The 26,308-nt window shown below is 35.8% G+C and overlaps 3 protein-coding genes and 1 long non-coding RNA gene across 4 annotated transcripts; 2 read left to right on the top strand and 2 right to left on the bottom strand.

Annotated features, from left to right (window-relative positions):
• The first annotated feature begins 614 nt into the window (after positions 1-614).
• On the top strand, positions 615-2,261 carry LOC110885758 (protein ALP1-like). The gene has a single exon (XM_022133466.2). The coding sequence runs from the start codon at positions 727-729 to the stop codon at positions 2,035-2,037; it is 1,311 nt and encodes a 436-aa protein (XP_021989158.1). The 5' UTR covers positions 615-726; the 3' UTR covers positions 2,038-2,261.
• Positions 2,262-2,275: 14 nt separating this feature from the next.
• On the bottom strand, positions 2,276-5,013 carry LOC110885757 (pentatricopeptide repeat-containing protein At5g39710). Its single transcript, XM_022133465.2, has one exon. The coding sequence runs from the start codon at positions 4,964-4,966 to the stop codon at positions 2,681-2,683; it is 2,286 nt and encodes a 761-aa protein (XP_021989157.1). The 5' UTR covers positions 4,967-5,013; the 3' UTR covers positions 2,276-2,680.
• Positions 5,014-7,951: 2,938 nt separating this feature from the next.
• LOC110885756 (pentatricopeptide repeat-containing protein At2g15820, chloroplastic) lies at positions 7,952-11,863 on the top strand. The gene is made up of 3 exons (XM_022133464.2): positions 7,952-8,612; positions 9,024-10,954; positions 11,651-11,863. Exons 1-2 carry the CDS (start codon positions 8,025-8,027, stop codon positions 10,860-10,862), a joined length of 2,427 nt encoding a protein of 808 aa, XP_021989156.1. The 5' UTR covers positions 7,952-8,024; the 3' UTR covers positions 10,863-10,954; positions 11,651-11,863.
• Positions 11,864-16,487: 4,624 nt separating this feature from the next.
• LOC118483274 lies at positions 16,488-18,311 on the bottom strand. The gene is made up of 6 exons (XR_004870151.1): positions 18,276-18,311; positions 18,074-18,133; positions 17,553-17,690; positions 17,366-17,456; positions 17,235-17,286; positions 16,488-16,681 (listed from the first exon to the last, which is right to left on the bottom strand). It is a non-coding gene; the product is annotated as an uncharacterized LOC118483274 (long non-coding RNA).
• Between the last annotated feature and the right edge of the window lie 7,997 nt (positions 18,312-26,308).

Here is a 26,308-nt window from a genome sequence, read left to right on the forward strand (position 1 = left end):
ACTGTCTCGCGATCCCCCGACTCCGTCCAGGGTGGGTGGGGGAGCCGTGACACTCAGGGACAAAAATGGCAATTTACTCAAGATACTCTAATTGTAAGTCTTATGATTCTTTTTTCCCTTTCTTACTACACCGGGTCATGTTCTGTTTCTTAACTAAAAAAAAGGTAATTACCTTTAGACCATAGGGTATGGTGGGGCTTGGGTTGGAGCATTGGTTGACACGTAGAAATTCAAAACTCAAGTCTTCAACCTACTTTGAAAGGGGTATGGTGGGGCTTGGGTTGGGGTTTGGGTTCAGCTTTTTTTTTTAATATATATATATATATATATATATATATATATATTTATAACCATTCACAGCCCGCCATGTCAGCTTGCTCCCCCGTCCCACGCCCGGCTTGAAACCCAAGCCCCAAGGGCCATGCCCCAACCCAAGCCCACCCGGAGTGGTGGCTTGGACGTTTTCACCAAACCCACGCCCCAACCCAAATCCCATACCCCATAACCTTAGTTCAAAAAAAATGTATTTGCTAAGTCATGTGATACACGTGTATCTAACCTAGTAGCTGGTTATTTATGTGGGCCAAAAGTAAAACCCATGAAAACTAAAAGGACCAAAATCACACTTCACCGTACTTATACACTCACCCACCCCCAATTCCGTCGCAACCCATCTTCAACGGCGATCTCCTCCGTCGTCTAATTAGGGTTTCAGATTTTCCGATCATGGATCAATCCTTCCTAATCATGCTCTCCAACCTCCTCCACCTCCAAAACCAACTCGACCCCACCACCTCCCTCCTCTCCGACTCCCCCACCACCTCCTCCACCCCTTCCTCCCTCTTAACCTCCACCTCCGCTGCCCCCCTCCTCTTCTTCACCATCGCCTCCGTCCTCTCCTTCATCTCCACCTCCCGCAAACCCAAACCCCCCTCCCCTCCCCCTTCCCCTTCCTCCACCTCCCCCTACTCCATCTCCGCCTTCCGCGCCCTCTCCACCGAACGCATCTGGGCCATGGAAGCCCCTTTACGCGACGCCCAATGGCGCTCCCTTTACGGCCTCTCCTACCCCGTCTTCACCACCGTTGTTGATAAACTCAAACCCTACATCGCCCAGTCTAACCTCTCCTTACCCTCCGATTACGCCGTTGCCATGGTTCTTTCCAGATTATCCCTCGGTCTGTCAGCGAAAACTGTTGCCAAAAGGTACTCGTTAGAACCTTATTTGGTTTCCAAGATTACTAATATGGTCACTAGGCTGTTGGCTACTAAGTTGTACCCTGAGTTTATTAAGATACCCGCTGGACGACGTCGTTTGCACGAGACGACAGCGGCCTTCGCCGAGATTACGAATTTACCGAATATTTGCGGGGCGATTGACAACACTCATGTTCGGCTTCATAGCCTTCCGAGCGATGTGCCGAATAAGAATATTTACACGAATGTGTACGGGTTTAAGTCGATACAACTTCAGGTGGTGGCGGATCATAAGAAGATATTCTGGGATGTGTGTGTAAAAGCGCCCGGGGCGGTGGATGACGCGACGCATTTTCGTGATAGTTTGTTGTATAACCGGTTGGTGTCGGGGGATATTGTGTGGGAGAAGGTGGTGAATGTGAAGGGGCATCCGGTGCGGCCGTATGTTGTCGGGGATTGGTGTTATCCGTTGTTGTCGTTTTTGTTGACGCCGTTTTCGTGGAACAGGACCGGGAATCCGGCGCAGAACACGTTTGATGAAGGGTTGATGAAAGGACGGAGGGTGGTGGAGGAGGCGATCGGGTTGTTGAAGGGGAGGTGGAGGATTTTGCAGGATGTGAATGTGGGGTTGAATCATGCGCCGCAGACGATTGTGGCGTGTTGTGTGTTGCATAATTTGTGTCAGATTGCGAGGGAGCCGGAGCCCGAGATGTGGAAGGAGCCGGAGGAGAGTGGGCCGGTGGCTCGAGTATTGGAGAGTGAGAAGAGCTATTATTATTTTGGTGAGAGTTTGAGGCAGGTGTTGGCTGATGATCTTTATCAGAGACTTTCGTCGAGATGAGGTTTGGTGGTTGTTCTTTAAGGTTGTTTTTATTGTGTTTAGTTTTTACTGCCATTGTTGTAACTTTGTTTTTAGGATGATGATTAAACCTTTTGGTAATAACTAGTTTGTGTAAACTGGTTGGTATGTAATCTGTAGTTAAAGCTAACTCAATTTCAACGTTAGATTATCGTCTGAATGTTTTGAAGATTATGTTTTACAGTGATATGATGTTTCATGGTTGATCTTTTTAGCGTCCCTCAAGGCTGACGGACCGACCTGTTTAAAGTCGAATACAAGCTCAGTTTTGGCTCGACTGGAAATATCAAGTCGAGCTGGCTTAGCTCGTGTTACTACTGGCTCAAGCCCTGGTCAGTGTGGGCTCGACTAAAATAGCTTGTTGATCAACCCTACTCAATATGATCATTCAATCACACATAATGCAATACCAGATGAAAGTGACCAAGCCAGCTAAAACTCGAGTGGCAAACGCCCAACACATATGTATATCAAGGACATCCATGCAAATGGTTATATAGTCAAAATTTATATGTTATAACAAAAGAATGCATTACATGTAATATGTACACATATAAGCAAGATGGATCCCCTAAAATACAAAAAAAAAAACAAAATATGACAGAAAATGGCAAAATAATGATGATCATTGAGCATAAGCAGTTTTCCCACTATTTGGAAGAAGTCCATCCTTAGCCATTTCAGAAAGAATCTTAAACACTGCATCCATGTTCCCTTGTTTATGGTTTATCTCAACAAGAGCCTTTGCCACCTCAGCATCCGTAACCTTACAACTTCTCAACACATTTTCTATAACTTCACTCGACTCCGCAGTCATTTCACCTTTCACAAGCTCTTTTACTAACGCAATAATCGTTGCAGTGTGCGGCATAAATCCACGACTCACCATCTCTTTGTATAACTTAAAAGATTTCCTCAAGTTCCCGCCTTTACAATGGCCATGTATAAGAACATTATAAACCGCTTCAGTGGGTGCTTGTTTTCTTTGAAGCATTTTATCAAACACCTTATCTGCTTCATTCATCAAGCCTTTCATGCAGAACCCTTTTATAAGTGCTACAACGCTTTTCAACTCCATGTTGCCACAATTCTCTATTAACGTATTGTACGTCACATCATCTGGAACCGCGTTGTCGTAATACAACTTGAAAAGAATCTGCTTTGCTTCACGGGTTCGTGCTTGCTTGCTAAGCCCGTTAATCAACACACTGTAAGTCACAACATCGGGTAGCAAGCCTTTGTTAAGCATTTCATCATGCAAATGTAGCGCGGTTTTCGTATCTCCTTCTTCACAATACGCGTTAATTAAAGCTGTGTATGTACATTCGTCAGGTGGTAAACCTATTCTTAACATTTCCTGGAAAATATCACACGCTTCGGTTAGTCTCCCTTGAACACAAAGACCTTTAATCAGTGACGAATACGTAACAGCATCGGATAACACTCCTTTTTTGACCATTTCGCGTTTCATTTCAAACGCCTTATCTAGTTCTTGATTCCTACAAAAACCGGTGATGATTGTACTATAGCTTACAACGTCAGGGGATAATCCGGTTTTACTAATCTGATCAAGAACTCGTAAGGCGTCTTCTATCTTCCCGTCTACTGTATGTCCATGGATCAAAGCGTTATAAGTCACGATAGACGGAGATAAACCGTTCTTTTTCATCTCATCCAACAACTTATACGCTTCTTCCATGAACCCCTGCTGCGAGAACCCGTCAATCAACGTCGTATACGTTCTAGCATTCGGAAACAACTTCCTTACACGCATTTGTTCTAAAAATCCCATAGCACGATGTAGATTTCTCGCCTTACACATGCTATTAATCAAAGAAGTATACGTAATAACATTCGGAGATAACCCATTACTCGTCATTTCATCATGCAAAATAAGCGCTTGATGAAAATTACCTTCTTTACAATACCCATTCACAAGCGTATTATACGTCACTTCATCCGGAACAATTCTTTTCCGCTTCATTTCTTCAAGAACCACACCCGTCTCTTTCATCCTCCCTTCTCGACCCAACCCATTAAGAATAACATTATACGAAATCACATTCGGCTCCATATCCCTCTTAGACATTTTCTCAAACACCTTAAACGCATCATCAACCCTCCTCAACTTACAATACGCATCAATCAACGTATTATACGTCACCACATTCGGCAAACACCCTTTCCTTCCCATCTCATCAAAGAATTCCAAACCCCTTTCCAATTCCCCAACCCCACAAAACCCGCGAATCAATATATTATAAGTAAACACATTCGGCGAAACACCCGCTTTAATCATACCCATATACATTTCTTCAGCTAGTTCCATCCGCTCATTCGACCTAATAACCGCATCGATAACCGCATTATACGAAAGCACACCGGGCATAAACCCATGAGATATAGCTAAATGGATTGTATTTAAACCCCTTTTAACCAATTTCAAACTAGAATATGATTTTACCAACAAATCGATAACCGCAGAGCTCGAATTACAATCAAAGTACGTGTCTTTGATCTGTTTGAAGACCAATTCTCCGTTTTCGTCGTTACGGGTGTTAATGGCAACATGTTCAGCGATTGATTGGGCGGTTTTGTAGAGCTTAAATCTGGTGAGAATGTGAATGGATTGACAGGCGCATTTGAGGTCGAAAAAGGGGCGTGTGCGAGACCAATTGATGAAAGATAGGGTTAGGGTTTTGTCGAATTGAGAATGGTGGAGTAAGTAGGAAGCGGATTGGGGGGTGAAGTGGGGGGATAGAGGGTTTAGGTTGTGGATGTGGTGGCGTTTGAGGATGGAGACTGCTTTTCCGACGAGGTTAAGGTCAGGTGGTGGTGGTGGTGGTGGTGGTGGAAAGGAGGGGATGGTGGAATACTGTGGAGTTTTCCGGTAGGGTTTAAGGGTTTTCATTTTGGAGGAAATGAATAAGGTTGGTTGTCAACATTGTTAGAAAGGCAAAAAGGTCTTGATAACCATAAAATAATCAAAACTATATAATTCCATAATCAAAAAATCAATATTTCAATAAAGTTTATGACATTAGAGTGCATCAAGTTTACAATCACTTAAAAAATGAAATTAGATATTATGGTCATTCTTATCAATAAAAACATAACTATTTTCGATTCCTATAATATAAAAATAAGAAGTTTTAGTTACCAATAATCATAATATATTAAAATTAAGTAAGTTAAATAGCATATATGACAAGTAACTTTGTGTTTGAGAAGTTGGTTCATACTCTTCATCACCAAACATGTTATCTATATCATCATTATTATGAACTTCTCTTTCCAGCTCTTCTTCAACCACCCAAATTTTCGTATGATTAATACTTTCATAATTAACTGGATCATAGGATCTCTTAACATATTTGAGTCTAAAAAAAACATTAAAACATTTGTTGCTAATTTCGTTTTTTTTTTTATGTTTTATATAAAATGTGTTCTATTTTCATATAATCTTTATCCTGAGATACTAAGTTATATTTTAGGTTTTAGACATTGTTGTTATCAAAATCTGTGTGGATAAACCAATCGACGAGATGACAGTGTTGAGGGGTTAATTCACTTTTTAAGTTTACCACTTTCTATAAAATAAACCACATTTAATCTTATCACCGTAAGGACTAAAGGGGTATTCCATGCGACTTGACTCCAACATAAAATAAGTACTGGTCGGGAGTGATGATAATCAATACAAAAAGTAAACGAGTAGTTATGAGTGAATTAAGTATTTTTATCATTAGTTATTACTTACTATAAAAACACTTTCTTTCTTTTTTACGCACTTTCTTTCGTGATAAGCCACTCGTCTACTTTTAAGAGATTTTCTTATTTTGCTTGTTGTTCAAGCTTTTCGTCCGACTAACCCTAATAATTGATAAACCGTCAACTTGAGGTGCGTGCCCCCCCCCCCATGGCTTCTAAGGCCAATTTGAACATCACAACCTTGATATTGAACCAATCAAAGATGCTATTCTTCTGTTCTCGATTCAACATAAGTCCTGAGATGAATCCTAAATTCTATGTCCTCAATCCATTACCGCCAAAGCTCCGGCTAGCTTGACATATCCCCACACCCCACAACCTTAAAAAAAGGTGTCATAATCAATTTTAAATGGAGAAAAACAAGATGCGCATAAACACTTATACATAGTACATGCCAAATATAGTGGTTGAGAGAAAGAAAGACGAGTATGTGATTACACAACAGTCTTGTGTATCACAATTAAAGAGTAAATTACTGTGCTGGCCCCTGCAGTTTAGTCAGTTTAACGCTTTCAGCCCAAAAAGGAATCCTTTAACATATCAGACCCCGATGTTGCATTTTATAACGGTTTTGGGCCCTGACACCAACTTTGTTACTTTTTTTGCAGTTAACTGTAAGGGTAATTAGGTAATTATATACCTTATGGGCTGTTTTTGATAATTACAAAGTTCATTTAATATTTAAGAGATTACTAATATAATTACTCAAGTTTTTTTATTATTATTTCGTTATTTTCACGATTATTATTTAACAAAATATGTTTTATATATACAAATAAATATGCATTTTCATTAAGCGTTTTGTTTTTTTATAAACGTCGTTTTTAAATCATTTGTTTTTAACTTTTTTTAACCATCTATCGTTTTTAAAATTATTAATTTTTAAACCGCTTGTTTATTAAAAATCATTATTTTTAAAGTTGTTTGTCTTTTAAAGTTTTTTAAATGATTCATTTTATACCGTTCTTTTAAAAATATTTTTTTTTTTACTTTCTTAAACAATTCGTTAAGTCGTTAATTTTTAAAGCGTTTCTTTTAAACCGTTATTTTAGAACCGTTTTTTAAACCGTTCATTTTTTAAACTTTTTATTCAGTTTACTTATAGCCGTTTGGGAAAAAGAACTTCAGAAAATTAATTTAATAACGATCGATTTTAAACGAACGTTTGGTTTTAAAAAAACGAAGAATAAAAACAAGACGTTTATAAAAAAACAAAACCTTTAAAAAATAAGTTAACAAGTGTAAGGTACTAAAAACGGACGAATGTAATAAACGAAAGGTTAAAAAAATAACGAATTTTGAATAACAAACGATACATAGAGATGGAAGATCTGAAAAAGAAATAAACCATTCTAAAAAATGTTTGAAAAATGAACGATCTTTTTGCAAAATTTTTATTAGAATGTTTCTTTTTTTTTTTCAAATCTTACATTTTCTTTTGTTTTTTATACACGTCGTTTTGTAAAATTTAAAAAATGAACGACTTAAAAAAGTAAGTTGTTTAAAAATGTTTAAAAATAAATGGTTTTAAAAAGAATGGTACAAAATGAAGCGTTTAAAAAGTTTTAAAAGACAAACGACTTTAAAATGAACGATTTTAAGAAACAAATGGTTTAAAAAAGAACAATTTTGAAAACGATAGATGGTCTAAACAAACTGTAATAAAACAAATTATTTTTTAAAACAACTTTTATAAAAACAAACGTTTAATGAAAATACATATATATTTGTATATTTAAGACGTATTTTGTTAAATAATAATCGTTAAATAACGAAACAACAAAACAAAACTTGAATAATTGCATTAATAATCTCTTAAATATAAAAGAACTTTATAATTATCAAAAACAACCCCTATGGTATATAATGACATAATTACTCTTACACTTAACTGTAAAAAAGTAACAAAATTAGTGTCAATGTACAAAACCGTTATAAAATGCAACTTTAAGTTCTGATATGTTAAAAAATTTCTTTTTAGGCTGAAAAAGTTAAACTATCTAAACCAAATAGACCAAAAGAGTAATTTACTCACAATTAAAACATTGTATCACAATTAAAACATGTAGATATGTTTATATAATTTTTGTAATTGTGACAAAAAAACTCTAACCATGTTGCCCAAATTAAATTAACAAGTCCTTGTTCACCAAGCCATATCCCGTTTTTCCTCTTCAACCATTGCAGAATTCCCCAAAATGCAACTGAACAACAGGCCTCAAGACCAATCACCATTCATCTTCCTCCTCTCTTCTCTTCCCACTCCCGTTAAACCCTACTTAACCCCCATGCGCACAGCCATAACCCTCCTCCGTTCTCTCTCCACCCACCACCACCACCGCCGTCTCATCATCCACCGCACTCTTACCCTCTTCAACACACTCCACACACCCCACCCTACAAACCCAATTCGTTTCCCCCTCTTTCATGCCCAATCTTCAGTCAGTAATTTCGTCGAACAGTTGGCGGGCGAAGACGGAAACTGGGATTCCAGCAAAGATAAGTTAGATAACGAGTCGTTTAACTTTGACGCGTGTTTTGGGTCGAGTATTGATGATTCTGAGAAGTTTAAGGCTTCTGCTTCACTTGATGTGAAGGAATTGGATGAGCTTCCTGAACAGTGGAGGAGGTCTAAGTTAGCGTGGCTGTGTAAGGAGCTGCCGTCTCATAAGCCTGCTACTCTTGTTAGAATACTGAATGCTCAGCGGAAGTGGGCTAATCAAGATGATATGACTTATCTAGTTGTGCATTGTTTGCGGATTCGACAGAATGAAACTGGGTTTAGGGTAAAGATTCTTCTTTTTTATTGATGCTAATGCTTATCATTAATATTTGTGTTTGGTTTACCATGCTGTTATATATGGAGTATAGATTTTTCTAAGGGAGTGTATAGGTATTTTCAAGGGATGCTGGTATAGTTTACACACCACTTTATGCTGGCGATAGTTTACTGCTATATCTTATATTTTTGCGTTTAAAAGCTAACAAGTTAAAATATTATCTTAGATACCTTTTTAACGTTGAACGCCTCACATACGTGATGCGTGCGCTTCACACATTGGCACATGCTTTTTTTTTTTAAACCAAGCTTCAGAGCCTATATATAGCTCTGCTCTAAGTGGGATTTTACTGGGCACGTTTGTTTCTTGTTTGTTATTGTGCTTTAAGCGTGATGCCATTTGGTTGATTAATTTCAGGTGTACAAATGGATGATGCAACAACACTGGTTTCGTTTCGATTTCGCTCTCGCGACAAAGCTAGCAGATTTAATTGGCAAGGAGCGAAAATACTTGAAATGCAGGGAGATATTCGATGACATAATTAATCACGGATTAATCCCTACAGAATACACATTTCATATTCTCATAATCTCCTACCTTAGTTCATCAAACCGGGGTTGTTTAGACGAAGCATGCGTCATCTACAATCGAATGATTCAGTTAGGAGGTTATAGTCCCCGCCTTAGCCTCCACAATTCTCTTTTCAAAGCGATTGTAACCGCACCCGAAGACTCCTCAAAACGGTATCTTAATCCAGCGGAATTTGTATTTCATCAAATGGTAACATCCGGATTCAAGATTCATAACGATATTTACAGCGGTCTTATTTGGCTTCATAGCCATCAAGATACGATAGATAAAGAAAGAATCGAATCTTTACGAGCCGAAATGCAGTTATCGGGAATCGAAGAGAGTAAAGAAGTGCTTGTGTCGGTTTTGAGAGCTTGCTCGAAAGAAGGGGACGTAGAAGAAGCTGAAAAAACATGGAAAAAGCTTCTTAATTTGGCTACGAGAATTCCTTCGCAAGCTTTTGTTTATAAAATGGAAGTATACGCAAAAAACGGAGAATATATGAGATCGTTAGACGTATTTAAGAGTCTCCAACAACAAGCAAGCTCACCCAGTACTTCGGGATTTCATAAAATTATCGAAGTGTTGTGCAAAGCGCAAGCTGCGGAACTCGCAGAGTCGGTTATGAAAGAGTTTATCGAAAGCGGTAAGAAGCCGTTAACGCCATCGTATATTAATTTAATGGACATGTATTTTACACTAGGTATGCATGATAAATTGGAGTATACGTTCTTACAGTCCGTCGAAAATTGTCGTCCGAATCGTACCGTTTACAATCTATATCTCAAATCAATGGTGCATATCGGCAATCTCGAAAAGGCGGAGGATGTATTGCGCCAAATGCAGAATCTTGAGGACGTTGGTGTCGATTCCAAATCTTGCAACGCTATTTTAATGGGGTATTTAGATGGTCGAGAGTATGTTAAAGCGGAAAAGATATATGCTTTGATGAAGGAGAAAAAGTTTCATATCGAACCTGATTTGATCGAAACTCTTGAACAGGTTTTGAGTTCAAATGAAGAAGTTGTTAAGAACCCGACAACGCTAAAGCTCAACAAAGAACAACGAGAAGCTCTTGTGGGATTACTGTTAGGTGGTGTAAAGATCGAATCCGATGAAACGAGAAAGAATCATACGCTTGTTTTCAAGTTTAACGAGAACTCCGGTGTACATAACGTTTTAAAAAAACGTATACGCAACGAGTATAACGAGTGGTTGGATTTGAGTAGTGAAAAAGATGACCAATTTACCACGATCTCACACTCATATTTCGGGTTTTACGCCGACCAGTTTTGGCCACAAGGTCAACCGGTGATTCCGAAATTAATCCATCGGTGGTTGTCACCGCGAGTGCTTGCGTACTGGTACATGTATGGGGGGTATAAAACATCGTCTGGAGATATTTTGTTGAAGCTTAGAGGAAGTGAAGATGGCGTTGACCGGATCGTTAAAGCTTTGCAGAAAAAGTCTTTGACTTGTAAAGTCAAACGTAAGGGGGGATTGTTTTGGATAGGTTTACTTGGAAGCAATTCAGTATGGTTTTGGAAATTGGTGGATCCGTACATTGTTGCGGAGTTAAAAGATCATTTAAAGCCGGAACGATTTTCTTCTGATTTAAAGGAAGAATCTCAAACTATTGACTTTGATAAAAGTGATTCTGATTATAGTGAAGATGACGCGTCGTAGGACTTTTTTTTAAATAGTTTTTGATAGAAGAGGGTTTTCGAAACGCCAGATTTACTCGATAATATCCCTTTTCTTGCTGCAAGGAGACTAAGGTATGTTTATGTTTGAACTTTTGAATAGGGCTGCAAATGAACTTAACGTTTGGGAAGTTCGTTTAGTTGAACGAACATGAACAGAGGCTGTGTTCATTTATGTTTGTGAACGTTTGGTAATGTGTTCATTTATGTCCGTTTGTGCTTGATAATTAAGGTTTTTAATTTTTATATTTTGTATAAATACTTCAAAATTCTTACTAATAAAATATTTAATAAATATTAGGGTAATCTATAGTACATAATATTTATTCGGAATTCAATATATGTTCGTTTGTGTTCATTTCTGTTTAAGAACGCTTGTTTGTGTTCCTTTGTGTTCATGTACATTTGTTTGCGTTCAATTGTGTTCATAAACGCTTGTTTGTGTTCATTTGCGTTCATGAACGTTTGTCTGTGTTTGTTACCTGAAATTAACGAACGGACATAAATGAACACGAACAGGTTCATTTCTTTAATAAACGAACACAAACAGAAAATCCCGTTCGGTAAGTGTTCATGAAAAGTTTGTGAACACATGTATGTCCTTCGTTCGGTTCGTTTGCAGCCCTACTTTTGAATAACACAAGTTAATGCGCATGAACGCTTTCTGTAAATTTTACATGTATTTCTGGTTTCACGTTTGCTTTTGTGAGATTACGATTCATTCTTTACTTGGTTTCAAACTTTGTTTTTATATATGTATTTTTTACGCAGGTAGAAAATGGGACCGATGCTAATGCTGTGCATTTGAGTCGGGATATATATTAGCTAGTTTTTTGGATTTAATGATGGTATATCTTTTAACGCTTCACTGGGATCCAAAATCTTATGATCTTGTTTATTAAATGTCATTTTGTGCATATTTAATGTTACCATCGGTATATGTTGCATGATTTAGCATGCTTGAAACCCAGTAATTGATATGAAGCACTTGCAGCATGAACATGGTTCAACTTAGCTAATTAGGTAATGGAGCATTTTGATATGTTGATTTTTTTAACGGCAAAGAATCTCACGTGTAAACCCACCCTGCTCGGGCCTATGTCCAAGGTCAACTCCTCGACCGCCATGAGACCGTGCCCCCTGATGTGCGGGAGTCGGATGGAATCCGTAAACCCTCGCCCCCGGTCAGGTTCGAACTCGAGATTAAAGTCCCGATTCGTCCCTTCACTTAGATGTCCCTTGAAAATGACTCAAGTGGGAGTCGAACCTGTGTCTCCGCTAGGAAGGGTAGACCTTTTGACCATTGTACCAATATCTTAGGACTTGATATGTTGATTAAATAGTTTCAAATAGATGGTTAAGGAATGTTGATTGTCATTATGAAAGACGTCGACTAGCTCTGGAAATTATGTAAAAGATTTTTAAAGAATTCTAGAAAGGTGTGTCTTGGATATTTGTTTGGTGCCAATTGATTGCCACCTCAGCTGGCATTCGAATGGCAATTCGCTTAAAAAAACCTAGGGGGCGTTTGGTTTGCGAAATGATTTTGAATTGGAATTGGAATTTGTATAATGAATTAGAATTTGAAGGAATTGGATTTGTAATTTAAACATTCCTATTGAAATTGGAAATTGTTGGAATTGGAATCTCGATTCCATTTTTGTTGTGTTTGGTTGTCAAATGAATTGGAATCCATCACCCAGCACTCACAGCCACCAGTTCGGGTAGCACTCACAACCACCAGTTCGGGTCGAAGCGGTTTGATTTGAAACGGTACTGGTCGAAATGGTACGGGTCGAACTGGTTCGCGTCGAAACGGTACGGGTCGAAACGGTTCGCGTCGAAACGGTTCGATTCGAAACGGTACGGGTCGAAACGGTTCGGTTCGAAAAGGTACGGGTCGAAACGGTTCGCGTCGAAACGGTACGCGTCTAAACGGTACGAGTCGAAACGGTTCGCGTCGAAACGGTACGCGTCTAAACGGTACGAGTCGAAACGGTTCGCGTCGAAACGGTACACGTCGAAACGGTTCGCGTCGGAACGGTACGGGTCGAAACGGTACGCGTTGAAACGGTTCACGTCGAAACGATTCGATTCAAAACGGTACGGGTCGAAACGGTTTGATTCGTAATGGTACGGGTCGAAACCGTTCGCGTCGAAATTGTTTGCGTCGAAACGGTACGGGTTAAAACGGTGCGGGTGGAAACGGTCGAAGATTTCAATGAATTTACTTTAATTCCTTCACATATAGGATGGATTTTGAATTCCTTTAGTTAAAGAAACTAGCCTAAGAACCCGTGTGTTACACGGGTTGATTAAAGATAATATCTCATCATCATCATTGTTTACATAAAATGTTAAAATGTTATGAATAAATACACGTGTTGAAACGGATCATGTAAAAACTTTTTATTAACCATGAATATGCAGATATCACAATTCGTTGAAAATCTCTTTATACACCACATTAGTTGTTTTATCTGTAGGTTTTCCGTTGTTGTCAAGTATGAGTAGTTTGACCCCATCTCTTGTTTTCATCCTTGATAAGGCAACATACAATTGATCAAACATATAATATCTAATGACATTGAGATGAACTTTGTAATAAAAAAACTTTTCGATATAAACGTATAAAGATTATACTGAACTAAAAATTTATAAATATATAGGTGCACGGGTGGTCTTACAATAAATTATATTATTCAACAATGTTGATACAGGAATTTGATGGAGAAATAGTTGATGGATCAAATAGAATAGAAACCAAGCTAAAAAGGCAATAAAAACTGAAATTTATTGAAACGGATCATGAATAAGAACATAATGTGAATAAATTGTTACAAAAAATATATAAACTAAACAAAGTAGTTAAATAACATTCTTTCTTTAAATTTAATCATACCATGGCTGCAAATCTTGTTGTATCTTTAAACTTTTTTTTTTCATAGCCCAATGTCACAAGTTAAACTAAAAAAAACTAATAAATGTTAATTAAAAAAATAGCCTTTTCTCTAAATTAAGTGGTCACCAAATCCATTATTCTGTCACATGGTTCTCCAAGTCTAAGCCTATCGAACAAACGAAGTAATCAAGTTATTCAAGTAATGTGGCATCCACACTGTAGCAGTATCTGGCCCAGATGCAATGGCATCTGGTTAAATATCCAATGTGGTGCCACCTAAAAATATTAACTAACTTAACTAAAAATAGCAGAAATTCATACCATAGCTTATGATCCCAAATCTTCTATGTCAAACCTTTGAGTTCGATGAGTGCTGATTATGAGACCCTCGTTTTCCTATTGATTTTTTTTTAAATAACAAAAAGAATTAAATCTACCCATAAAAGTAAATATTTACAAAGTACGAAAAAAGTAACTACTAATTTTTTAATAGAAATCCAAGCATAATATCAGTACACATCCAATCATTAATTCTAGCACATTCGGATCTTAATTAAATGTACTAAAAACCAGTTGCAAATATTATACCGGTTTAGCGGTATGGTTATTGCCCATGTAAAATCACCCGGGAACATCGCGAATTAGGAAAATTTAGTTTTCAATAATAAAAGGTACATAAACAATATTTTCAAACTCATTAGTATCTTCTTTCCCTTCCCACAATAATTTATTTGTTCCGTTTCATCAGTATCCTAACTTTGTCTCCATGTGTATCCATAGTTTTCGTGTAAAGCTAATAACCTTTTAATTCTTAATGAGATCTCAGTTAAAAAATGTTTCGTAAACCCATACAAAATATTATATTGTTTGTTTTTAAATTATATTATATTATTCTTTTAGTTGAATTTTCAACTAATAAAATTCATAAACATATTATAAACAACGTGTTTTAGGAAATTGTATGTATTTTGTTTTTTTTCTTTTATTAAGACTCATCGATTAATGTCAAACTTAGTACTCTGATCATTGTAATGAAATCCTTACACGACAAATGATAAGTTGATTAAGTTGAAAGGGAAAAAATATTGGTTAAAAATGATAGATTTATTCATATATATAAAAAAGCATATAAAGATCAAACAACCACGTCAAACAAACTGAAATATTCAAAAAATCCAATGTTTAAAACGTAAAAATCATAAAAACTGCTTTAAATTCATAGAGAGGGGAGCTAAGTCTCTTTCTTGCTAACCTTCTCCGAATCCTTGACGTTAACCAATTTACGCTTGTTGATTTTATTGATATTAGAACTGGTATTAGCATCATCATTCTTAACGTTTGGAATATGACTTTTTCTTTAGATAAAATTCTTTATTGTTTCCCTGAGACAAATGTCAAAACTAAGTTACTAATAATAGAATTACATAATCTTTAAATATTAATGTATTAATATGAATCATCTATTTTTATAAAAAATACCTCAGTAATCTTCATCTTTTCTTTGAGCTCTTTAATAATTGACTCATCATCGGTCATGTTTGTAACAACATACATTTCATCAGAGTTAGTCAGATTATAAGTTGTTAACTCAATTTTAAAAGCAAACATCTTTCCAATCAACTTGTTTAAATCCATAGGAAAGATTACTTTATATCAAACGATCATTTCCAAAATCCATAAGCAAAAACACCTAATCAGTTGTCAATACTCTATACCTAAATGTCACTCACACAATTCACATTTAACATATGCATCCTAATCTGTAACAAAGCAAATCTGACCTAAATCTAACCGAAATCAATCCTACGACTACATGATCGTATACATCAAACAAACTCAATAAAAAAACACAAAATTCTAACAGTAAAGCAAAATCACTAAACATCAATAACCTGTGCGAGAACCGGCTTAGGTAAACCAAAGGCTTGAAAGAACGAAACAGCTTCAGAGCCACTAACGCGTCCGTCTTGATCTACATCTGCTCGTTTGAAGTATAGTTCAAATTTATCCGTATTCACCGCCATTTCTACACAAGCAGAACACCACGGAGCAGAAATCTTCATCAAATCACAAGTATCACTGAAACTAATTAAAAGATTGAACTAAAGTCTATCTATGATTAGGGATGAGCAAGTACCAGTACCGGTATAAAAGGTACCGAAAAATGGGTATCGATACCGAAAATGACTGGTACAGTACCAAATGCTCATCGCTTTCTATGATGCAAAGAAATTTGTTTTGCCATCTTTTTGTGCCTTGAGCTAAAGCCGCTGAGTTGGCCTTTTCATGATCTTTAGTAGGTCAAAGTAGTGTTCTTCACAAAACAAACAAAATCTTATAACTGTTATTTGAATAAATTGATTAAAACCCTAATTTAAGAACTGTCAATAGTTTCAATTCCCTATTAATAAAAAAACTTATAATTGTTCTCATAATAGACATCTTATTATAAAATATTAGGTGAAGATGAATAATGCAGAAAATTTTAGATGGTTACATAGTCTTCCGAAAAGTTACACGCATGCATCTTGGATAAAAACCTCTACAATGTGGCTTTAACCAACAAAAAAAGGTACAGTACTTCCTGATTGAGATATGTATCTGATTTTTTTAACAACAATATGATCTGATTTTTGGCCTAAAATCAGAAAATAACTTAAAAAATTATTATAGTTCACATATTTGTAATACAGCCAAGAAACTCCATACCTTTGAAATCATTTTAAATTATATAAATCTAAAGTGTATAAAAAAATAAAATACAAAGTTATATTAATGAATGAAATGGGTTGTGCTTTATATCAAACAGGCACACATAAAACGTTAGATGAGTTGAAAGTGGCCCTCCATTCTTGTAGCATACTTCATCACTACAACATCAACCGGAGAACTGATGTAAACTGCAAATAAATAAATAAATAAATAAATAAATAAATAATAACAATAATAAAAATAATAACCCATAATCTAGATAACAAATGTGTAAGAACATTGTAAGTGAACCCGAGATTCATAGAATTGTCTGCATTGGAAATTTACTTACGGATAAATTAAGAAATTCAATAAATTAAGGAATAACTTTAATTATGTGAAAATATGTTAAACAAATTAAGTGCTACACATAATTGTAAACCATATTGTACATTCATCTCATTCATGTATTCACGCAAGACAATTTTTTTTTGCTCAAAAGCCCAAGTTGCTTAATCTATGTTACACCTAACCCATTTTAACCCACCTTGTTGCTCAAAAGCCCAAGGCGCTTACCTTTTTTTAAATGGGGTTCACGGTTCACCATCATGCAATATTATCTTTTATCAGATTGAATTAAATAAATCAAAGAATGGAACCCATATTATCATTGATATTTGACCCGTTAACTAACTCACCAAAGTGAAAAGCTTTAGGAAAGATAATAAAAGAAAAACCTAATGGAATAAGTTAGCTACATACCTCTCCTTTGCTCAGGCGAATGCAAAATTGTAGATCTCCTTAAATTTATTTGCTATCACCATATTGAACCGATCTTGAGAACGACTATAGTTAAGTAAGGAATGGTGAAAATATTCAGATGTGATACATACGAACATCTTTTTAGCTCAGAAGGTATAGATGGAATTCGTTCATGGAATTTCTCTATATTAAGCATGAGGCTGTCTTTAGCGAATCTATCACCTTTATTAATAAAAAGAAATTGTGTTCTTCAAAGAAGATTTTTTTTCCAAATAATTGGTTTTGTCTTATATAAAGTGCAAAAGTGATAAGTATTACCTCAAAAGTCAAATGGGAACTTGTTTCATAATGGTAGGGGTAGCATGTAGTATAACTATCTTTTGTGTAGAAGTCAGCTCATGAGAATGTATCAACTTGAGTCTGGCTAATTCTATATGCAACCTATCAGGCCATCACCTGACAAATTATGTTCAGTTATATTTACCAAAGTGCCTTGAAATAAAGCGCGGGGGGGGGGGGGGGTTGGAATTGGTTTTACCATGACGTGAGACCTTCCAAACTTCCTATTTGTTGAAATAGTTGACTAATATGACCTGTCATCAGAGGCTATCTTGTTCATCCTTAAGAAAGAAATACCCCTATATCACGTGGTTCAACGTCTCAGTCAAATGTATTTTCAACAGGTGAACATCCGCATATTATTTTAAAATTGTACATGATTAAAACCCAAAAACTTCTACTTGCTTTGCCCCATGAGAAAGGAAAGTGTTTGACTAATAGTCAATTTTCCTATAACCTTTTGACAATAAGAACCTGTAGAATATAGTTGAAGTGTGTACATGAAAAAGTTGAATAGGCGAGGCACCATATGATTTGCATCTACTCGAATTATCACTTACCTGCAGCCCACAAAATTATGATTTGTCATTAGTGTCTTGAAACTTGTGATTAATTTCAGGTAATATTGGATGTGAATAAATTAGGAACAATAATGATAATAATAACAATTTCAAAAGTAAACAAAAAGGGAACCAAGAGTACCAGCACGTTGGCAAGAAAATACCACCTGATTTGTCTCCTAACAACTTTGGATGCTGATGTTGGCTCGAAGGAACCTGAACAAACTGAGAACCAGCATAATTCCTTGTTCGATAAACTCTAGCAGGTATCTCGCTTTTAGGAGCAGTTTGAGCAGTCCTGCTAGTGGTCGAGCAGAAGGCGGTGCTTGAGTATAACGCAGAATCTGGATTCTTCTGTTGTTGCAACTGAATTCTAGTGCTCTGATAAGGGTTATTACTATTCAGATCAGACGTTCGATCATTGTTGTTCAAAGACCGGATATTTAACAACTGATCATGATAAATCATAGCTGGTTTTTGTCTACCGTTATTTCAATCCACACATATAGTCATATAAAACATTTAATAAACATCAAACCCTAGGTTTTAAAAAGCACGCATGGAGCGCGCCTAGGCGTGAGGCGCACTAAGGTGCAGGCCTCAGCGCCTAACGTCACTCGAGACGCACCTTTTCCAAAAAGCGCAAGAAAAGCACAATTTTTGGGTTTTCGACAAACCACGCTTTTGTGCGCCTCTCGCTTTTTAAAACCAAGATCGAACCTCAAAATCAAACATCATTTTCACCTAGGCATTTATGCAAACACTGAACATGGACTCTAAACATTCGAATTAAAACACCTAATTCACATCTAAACTCAAAATCACACATCATATTCACTCAGGCATTCTACAAACACTTAACATACATTCTTATCAATTAACTCTAAAACATACAACACACTTCGAAACCGAATCCATAGAAGTCAAATAAAAACCAGCAGACAGCTCTATCTTACCCGACAGATGACGAATCAAGCTCCTTCTTTGATAAAGTAACTATAATCACAGACACATGACGGGTTGTTTCAAGACTACATTCAAAGAAATATGAATCAGTTTCTGCGCATAAATATTATCAAACTGTGGTGTGTTCATAAAATAAACGAAAATTCTCTAAGAAAAACAAAAAAATGCATGAAAACATTAGGCGTATGAAATCACATACCTTTCCTTTGAGAATTCAACATCTGAAATTACTGGTCTTAAATCCAATTTCATAACATCGATTTCAAAAGCGAGATCTACACCCAAGGTTTTACCTTATTTAACTGTTGGCTACATCATCAAATAAAATGTTCTTTATTTAACATGGATGGAAAAGGTTGCAACAATCTGTAAATAAGACAATGAATTACAAATATTGAACCATTATACCCAATAATTATTCATACAGATATAAAAGGGAAACAAATTAGATAAATGAGTAGATATATGTTTCATTAGGGATGGGCTCGGTACCAACAGGTACCGGTACCAAAAATCCCAAAAAAATGGGTACCCGTACCAATATCGAAAATACTCGGTGCGGTATGGTTCGGTACTGGTACGGACCAGTATGCGAAGGTAAAAACCGATAAATACCGGTACCAAACTGATTCCAAGAAAATGTCCCGAATCAGTACTTTTTGAGTAATTCAGTAACCGGTATCCATACCATTAGTGTCCAGAATCAATACTTCAAGAGTTAGAAATTTTAAAGGCAGAAGATAAGCTCTGCCATTTTGATTACAACAGCACAGTAGAAAAGTAATTAAACTACACTTAAGTTGACGTAATATTTACATAAAAATATATAGAACATGATTTCTTAGAAGCTGATTTGTGAGTTGGATTCTCTAATAAAACATTTGACATAAAAAAATGTTAACACCACATTGGCATCTCGTCGAACACATGATATGCACAAAACCACATTGTGAGCAAACCGTCGAGCAAGTAAAGATCAATCCCAACCTTTTTTTATTAATATATCAATCAACTTCCCTAACAAAAGAGACTAACCGAAATAAAGATCATTAGGTGTATGAAAACATTTACACGCTTAAGAAACCACGCGTAAACTTATAAAGATAACCAGACGCGAAATCTACTTATTCAATATTCAAGATTAATGTCCAAAACTTTTGTTGATTACTTGCCCATATGTGTGGATCAATCTAACGTAATCGACATATTTTCAAAATACACAAAGAATTATTTGAAAAGGATAGGAAAAAAGGTATAACCTGTCACCCGCATAATGTTCCTGAATGGCTTTTATTTGTGTTTCCAATGATCGAGGATTCCGCCTGCGTTATAGTTTCAAAATGTTAATGAAGACATTTATCATGATCTGTTGAAATAAACAAACATATCGAAAAACATGCAAAATAGATCAGTACTCAAAACGACACCTTTTTCATCCGAACTCATCTTGTACAAAACGCATATGGACCCGAACACGTTCTAAACAACGTTTTCCTCATATTGTCTCTGCCGCTTTTAAGTTTAAGTTCATCTTCCCGTGTGCTTTTCACGTTCCCATAAAAAAAATGTTTTCTTATTTATTATTGATTAAAAATTCAAAGGTGTCGTTTTTTATGTGATTTGCATCTGATATATATGTCAAATGAGCATTTTATCTCAACAAAATGCCCAACAATACCACCTGACTAATCGAAAGTTTTAACGTGCCCCCATGAACAAAAATCTTAAATCTTCATTGGTTAAATGAGCAGTTGAAGTTCCTCTTTGATCTTCACCGAAAGCCAAAGTAGCCATTTTCATCTTTTTATCCTGCATTCACCAAATTTTTGGGATTCACTTGACATGGTAAAATGAAAAAATTCTAACAACTTAATATCAAACGATCATTTCCAAAATCCATAACCAAAAACACCTAATCAGTTGTCAATACTCTATACCTAAATGTAACTCACACAATTCACATTTAACATATGCATCCTAATCTGTAACAAAGCAAATCTGACCTAAATCTAACCGAAATCAATCCTACGACTACATGATCTTATACATCAAACAGACTCAATAAAAAAAAAACACAAAATTCTAACAGTAAAGCAAAATCACTAAACATCAATAACCTGTGTGAGAACCGGCTTAGGTAAACCAAAGGCTTGAAAGAACGAAACAGCTTCAGAGCCACTAACGCGTCCGTCTTGATCTACATCTGCTCGTTTGAAGTACAGTTCAAGTTTATCCGTATTCACCGCCATTTCTACACAAGCAAAACACCACGGAGCAGAAATCTTCATCAAATCGCAAGTACCCCTGAAACTAATTAAAAGATTGAACCAAAGTCTATCTATGATTAGGGATGAGCAAGTACCAGTACCGGTATAAAAGGTACCGAAAAATGGGTATCGATACCGAAAATGACCGGTACAGTACCAAATGCTCATCGCTTTCTATGATGCAAAGAAATTTGTTTTGCCATCTTTTTGTGCCTTGAGCTAAAGCCGCTGAGTTGGCCTTTTCATGATCTTTAGTAGGTCAAAGTAGTGTTCTTCACAAAACAAACAAAATCTTATAACTGTTATTTGAATAAATTGATTAAAACCCTAATTTAAGAACTGTCAATAGTTTCAATTCCCTATTAATAAAAAAACTTATAATTGTTCTCATAATAGACATATTATCATAAAATATTAGGTGAAGATGAATAATGCAGAAAATTTTAGATGGTTACATAGTCTTCCGAAAAGTTACACGCATGCATCTTGGATAAAAACCTCTACAATGTGGCTTTAACCAACAAAAAAAGGTACAGTACTTCCTGATTGAGATATGTATCTGATTTTTTTAACAACAATATGATCTGATTTTTGGCCTAAAATCAAAAAATAACTTAAAAAATTATTATAGTTCACATATTTGTAATACAGCCAAGAAACTCCATTACCAATCAAATTAGATCTCATGAACAACCAGTGTTTCATTGTTCTGTTAAACTTTTCAATCACCACACAAGAAGAAATAGCACCCACTTTTAAGTAGCTTGGTGCATAACACAGATACATAAACGTATTATGCAAAACATGAAGCGAAACATAAATTATAAGCTACTTGAGTCCCGATAAAATTGTGAGCTCGTCATGAAGCGAAACATAAATTATAACAAAATATAAATTTACCAAAGTTTTTCTTCTTTACATATTCTGCGACATACTTCTCCACACTACAATTCTCAAACACCTGCACAAACGTAGCCAAATTATACAAAAGGTAATTTCATTGGGACTGAAGTAATATGAGATCATGAATTTAATGAAACAAAAGCGATTAATCACATAATTAATGACGATCTTGACGACTCTATACTTATCAATTGATTACTCAGGGTTTCTAATAAAATAGAGATACGCCCCTCCACATTGTATCTAACAATCTCAAATAAAACATGAACATACAATAATGCGTAATGAAGAACCTGCTTACCTATTGATTCTTCACAACTTTCCGGTCATGTGTTTCCTAAGATAAGCTTTAGGAAGAACCTGCATTATTAAATGTAAATATATCAACACGAATTATAACATAAGTAGCGTTAACATATAATTATGTATTGATTGTCTAGGTTCATTGAACCCACCTCTTTAAGAACATGTCGTCTTTATCTACAATCAAATCATGCAGCTAATCAATACCTAATTACATCAAATCTTTGACCCCATAATTAATTCAAATTTGAAATTTGAATTTAAAATTATGAATCATCAATCAAGAGAATCATGGTACCCACATGGAAAGTCTATCAAATAACCTCCTAAACGGATTGAACCCGACCCACTAACATGTTCTATATTCAGTTCTCTTCAAAATCAAGATAAAAAACCAAACTCTCAACCTCTATATCATAATCTCGATGAACACTAATAACATAAAATACAGAAGCATATTATATAGATTTGAAATAAGAAAACTAATGAAAACAAAAAGCAAAACATATTGAATAAAAGGCAATCTTTGAATTAGGGTTTGTAATCGAATCGCCATAGTCTGCTGTACATTGTATAGCATATTTGTTGTTGATAATCTTCGAAAATAGGGGATTTAATGTTTCACATAGCAAATGATGTATAACCTAAAATAATTTATATCAATAAAAAATGGAAACACAAATTACCTAAAATCGAAGATAGATGAAATTGTATACTTGATTGAGGTTATCTTCAGCGGCTTTTCGTTCAGCACGATTGGGACTCTGTTGCTTGCAGAACAACAACGACATTTGAAAGATCCATTATTCCATCGGATTGAATCAGTAATCCTCGAAGAACTGGTGTAGATTCCTTTAGGGTTTACAGAGGATAATGAAGGGGGAAGACAAAAGAAACTCGATGATAAAGAAAAGGGGCGATGATCGAAGGAATGAAGAGTTAGGGTTTTTTATTAAAGAGAGAGAGAGAGACAGAGAGCGCGTGTTAATAAAAAGGAAAATGAATTGCCGCCCAAAGCTAATTCTCTAGCCTAAGAGGGTGTCCACATCATCAAAATTATTGGCTAAGAATAGCCCTTGTGGCCTAAGAGAATTCATTTAGTATAATAGATAGATTTGAAGGAATTCATGCCTCTAAAATTCCAATTCCTTTGTCAATCAAACAAATGAAGATTTGAATTGGGATTCCAATTCCATCAAATTTTATGAACCAAACATCTTAAGAGATGGAATTCAAATTCTAATTCTCTTAAATTCCATTGAATTCCTGCGAACTAAACGCCCACAGTACTTTTCATAGATGCACCTAAACTAGGATTACCATGATTTGTGGATGATCTTAGGTTGCATGGTATGGAATGGAAATTGTCTCTTCTCAATAAAATCCAAGCAATGGAATAAAGCCCCCAATCATTACCTAATATTTTTGTTTTGTTTTTTTATATTTAGAACATTGAAATAATTAAAAAACAAAACATTTAAATAAATATAAATAAAAAAACATAACACAAAAATAAAGGATAGCATTTAAATAAAGCAAACATAAACTAATATTTTAATAAACCCCCCAATCCGGTCTCGCAAAATCCTCCAAGTCGTATCGTGATCAAACGGCCTTACGTACAATGCTTCGAACTTAGTACGTGCCACAACAAGCGCTTCATCCTTGGGTACACCCTCCTCGCGGTTCAACGTAGTGACGTAACACCTCTCAAAATTTGTACACTTTATGCGTAGGTGCATAAACCTTTCTAAAATATGTTATCTTCTATGAAAATTCTCACCCACACGTTTGTAGAATGTAGTCCTAATCCTACTCCAACATTGAGGTGAATCTGAAGAGAATCCTAAATCGACTGTATCCACCCAACTTGTGACTAACGTGATATCCTTAGCCTTGGTCCAACGATGTGCCATTTAAAATAAAGAGATTGAGAGTATAAAGAGTTCGACAGTAGGGAGAGGTTGAGAGTGAAATAAAATAAGAATGTGTGTTTATATAGATATGAAATTATTTTTTTAAAAAGTTGTCGTTTTACAACAATTAAGACACAAGGGGCCACCACTTTTCGTCCATTGTTGCTTGCTATTGCACTTACGGTTGACCAATAGCGCCCCCAATAACGCTCGCGGGACGTTGATGGTGGTTGGGGGGGGGGGAGGCTATAGTTGAGGTGGCATGGCATTGGGACCACATACCACCCATCCTTAGGATCTTGGCCTATATGGCTAATTGGCTAGTTATTTGTACATATGACAATTGATTTTGAAACGATCGCCTAATTACTCTTCACTTGTTGACAACGACCCTCTTATGTAAATGTGTTTTAAACATCAAGTATACACTTACTCATTTCTTCTCTTGCTATCTTTCATATATTCTCTATTGTTGTGTTACACCCATGTGATACTCCGTGGATCTATTTGGAATAGATACCTAAGTCTTAGATAATCGTGTTTATAATTTAAATTTAAAATAATAATAAAATAACAACCACAACAAGAAGGATAAAATATGACTAGAATCTAATAACGCATAAGTTGGCCATATGCCGCATATTCACTTAAACTCGTGTATCACGCTTCATGCCACCAAAGACTTAACTAGAATGCATGTTCGACATGACCTATAGTTGCGTACTACCTTTCACTCAAATATTTGCAATTGTAATGCATTTGTAAATGCATCTTCCACGTGACCGACTCTTCTATGTCTCGTGTATCACCACAATTGATTGTGTAGGGTATCAGCAATGAAATGTTTGTATGCTATATATATATGTGTTTGTATGCTATATATATGTGTGTGTGTGTGAATCTACTATAAACTTCACATTTAACCTGATAGTTATTTAATACCCATATATAGATATATCTTGATGACTAGTGAGATGCTTGTTAGAGAGTCTATTCATGATATCCTTCATGAAACATCTAAAGTAATATTAGAGTGTTTTCGGATCACTAGATTAATCGCTCCCTGTGGTTTGTTTGTAATGGTTTGGAGACTATAATTATACATTGTTGAAAGCATTAAAAATTATAGTGATACAATATTGGAGGCTTGTAGCATATGAGAACTCTCAAGCATTGCATTACATTACAAATTCTTATATAATAAGTCCCTTTTGTTGTAATTGCATCTTCATCTTTGACCATGTTGTTAAAGGCCAGACACATTCACCTCATGTTAGGTTGATAGCTCTGAACTTTTCACTCCACGATCGTTCAACAAATTTACTAGGCGTTTATACCAAGATATATAGAAGGTCCAAAACCAACTTATGGCCGACATCAACCTATTAAAATGAAAGAATATATAAACAACAACAACAACATGCCATCAAAGTAGTTAGAAAATACGTGGTTGGATTTGTGTGTTGTTAATTTGCATTCATGTTGACATAGTGCAATATAAGATGGGTTAGTAAGGTTTAATATCTAGAAATTGGTGTTTTAGTTTTTGATTTGTTAATTAGTGCTTTTGTTTAAGGGAGAGTTTGTTGCTAAAATCAAAGTGGACACCAATCAAAAGAAGGAACAAGTTCTCTACGCAATCTACCCCATGAACTCATGGTGTATTTTGGTTCACATGAATAATAAACTTTTTAAAGGGAAGAACACTTCGGTTAGTATGGTGGTGCAAGAATCAAAACTGACACTTTTTGGTGGATGACTCGAAGGCGCAAGCAGACGGATATCAGTTTGGAGAACTGGTGCAGGTTTAGCGGCTTTAA

Source organism: Helianthus annuus, chromosome 10, assembly GCF_002127325.2.
Source record: "Helianthus annuus cultivar XRQ/B chromosome 10, HanXRQr2.0-SUNRISE, whole genome shotgun sequence".
Lineage (NCBI taxonomy): Eukaryota > Viridiplantae > Streptophyta > Magnoliopsida > Asterales > Asteraceae > Helianthus > Helianthus annuus.

Coding starts and splice junctions, on each gene's coding strand:
- LOC110885758 (XM_022133466.2), top strand. CDS start 727: ATGGATCAATCCTTCCTAATCATGCTCTCCAACCTCCTCCACCTCCAA.
- LOC110885757 (XM_022133465.2), bottom strand. CDS start 4,966: ATGAAAACCCTTAAACCCTACCGGAAAACTCCACAGTATTCCACCATC.
- LOC110885756 (XM_022133464.2), top strand. CDS start 8,025: ATGCAACTGAACAACAGGCCTCAAGACCAATCACCATTCATCTTCCTC. Junction 8,613..9,023: donor AGAATGAAACTGGGTTTAGG/GTAAAGATTCTT, acceptor GATTAATTTCAG/GTGTACAAATGGATGATGCA.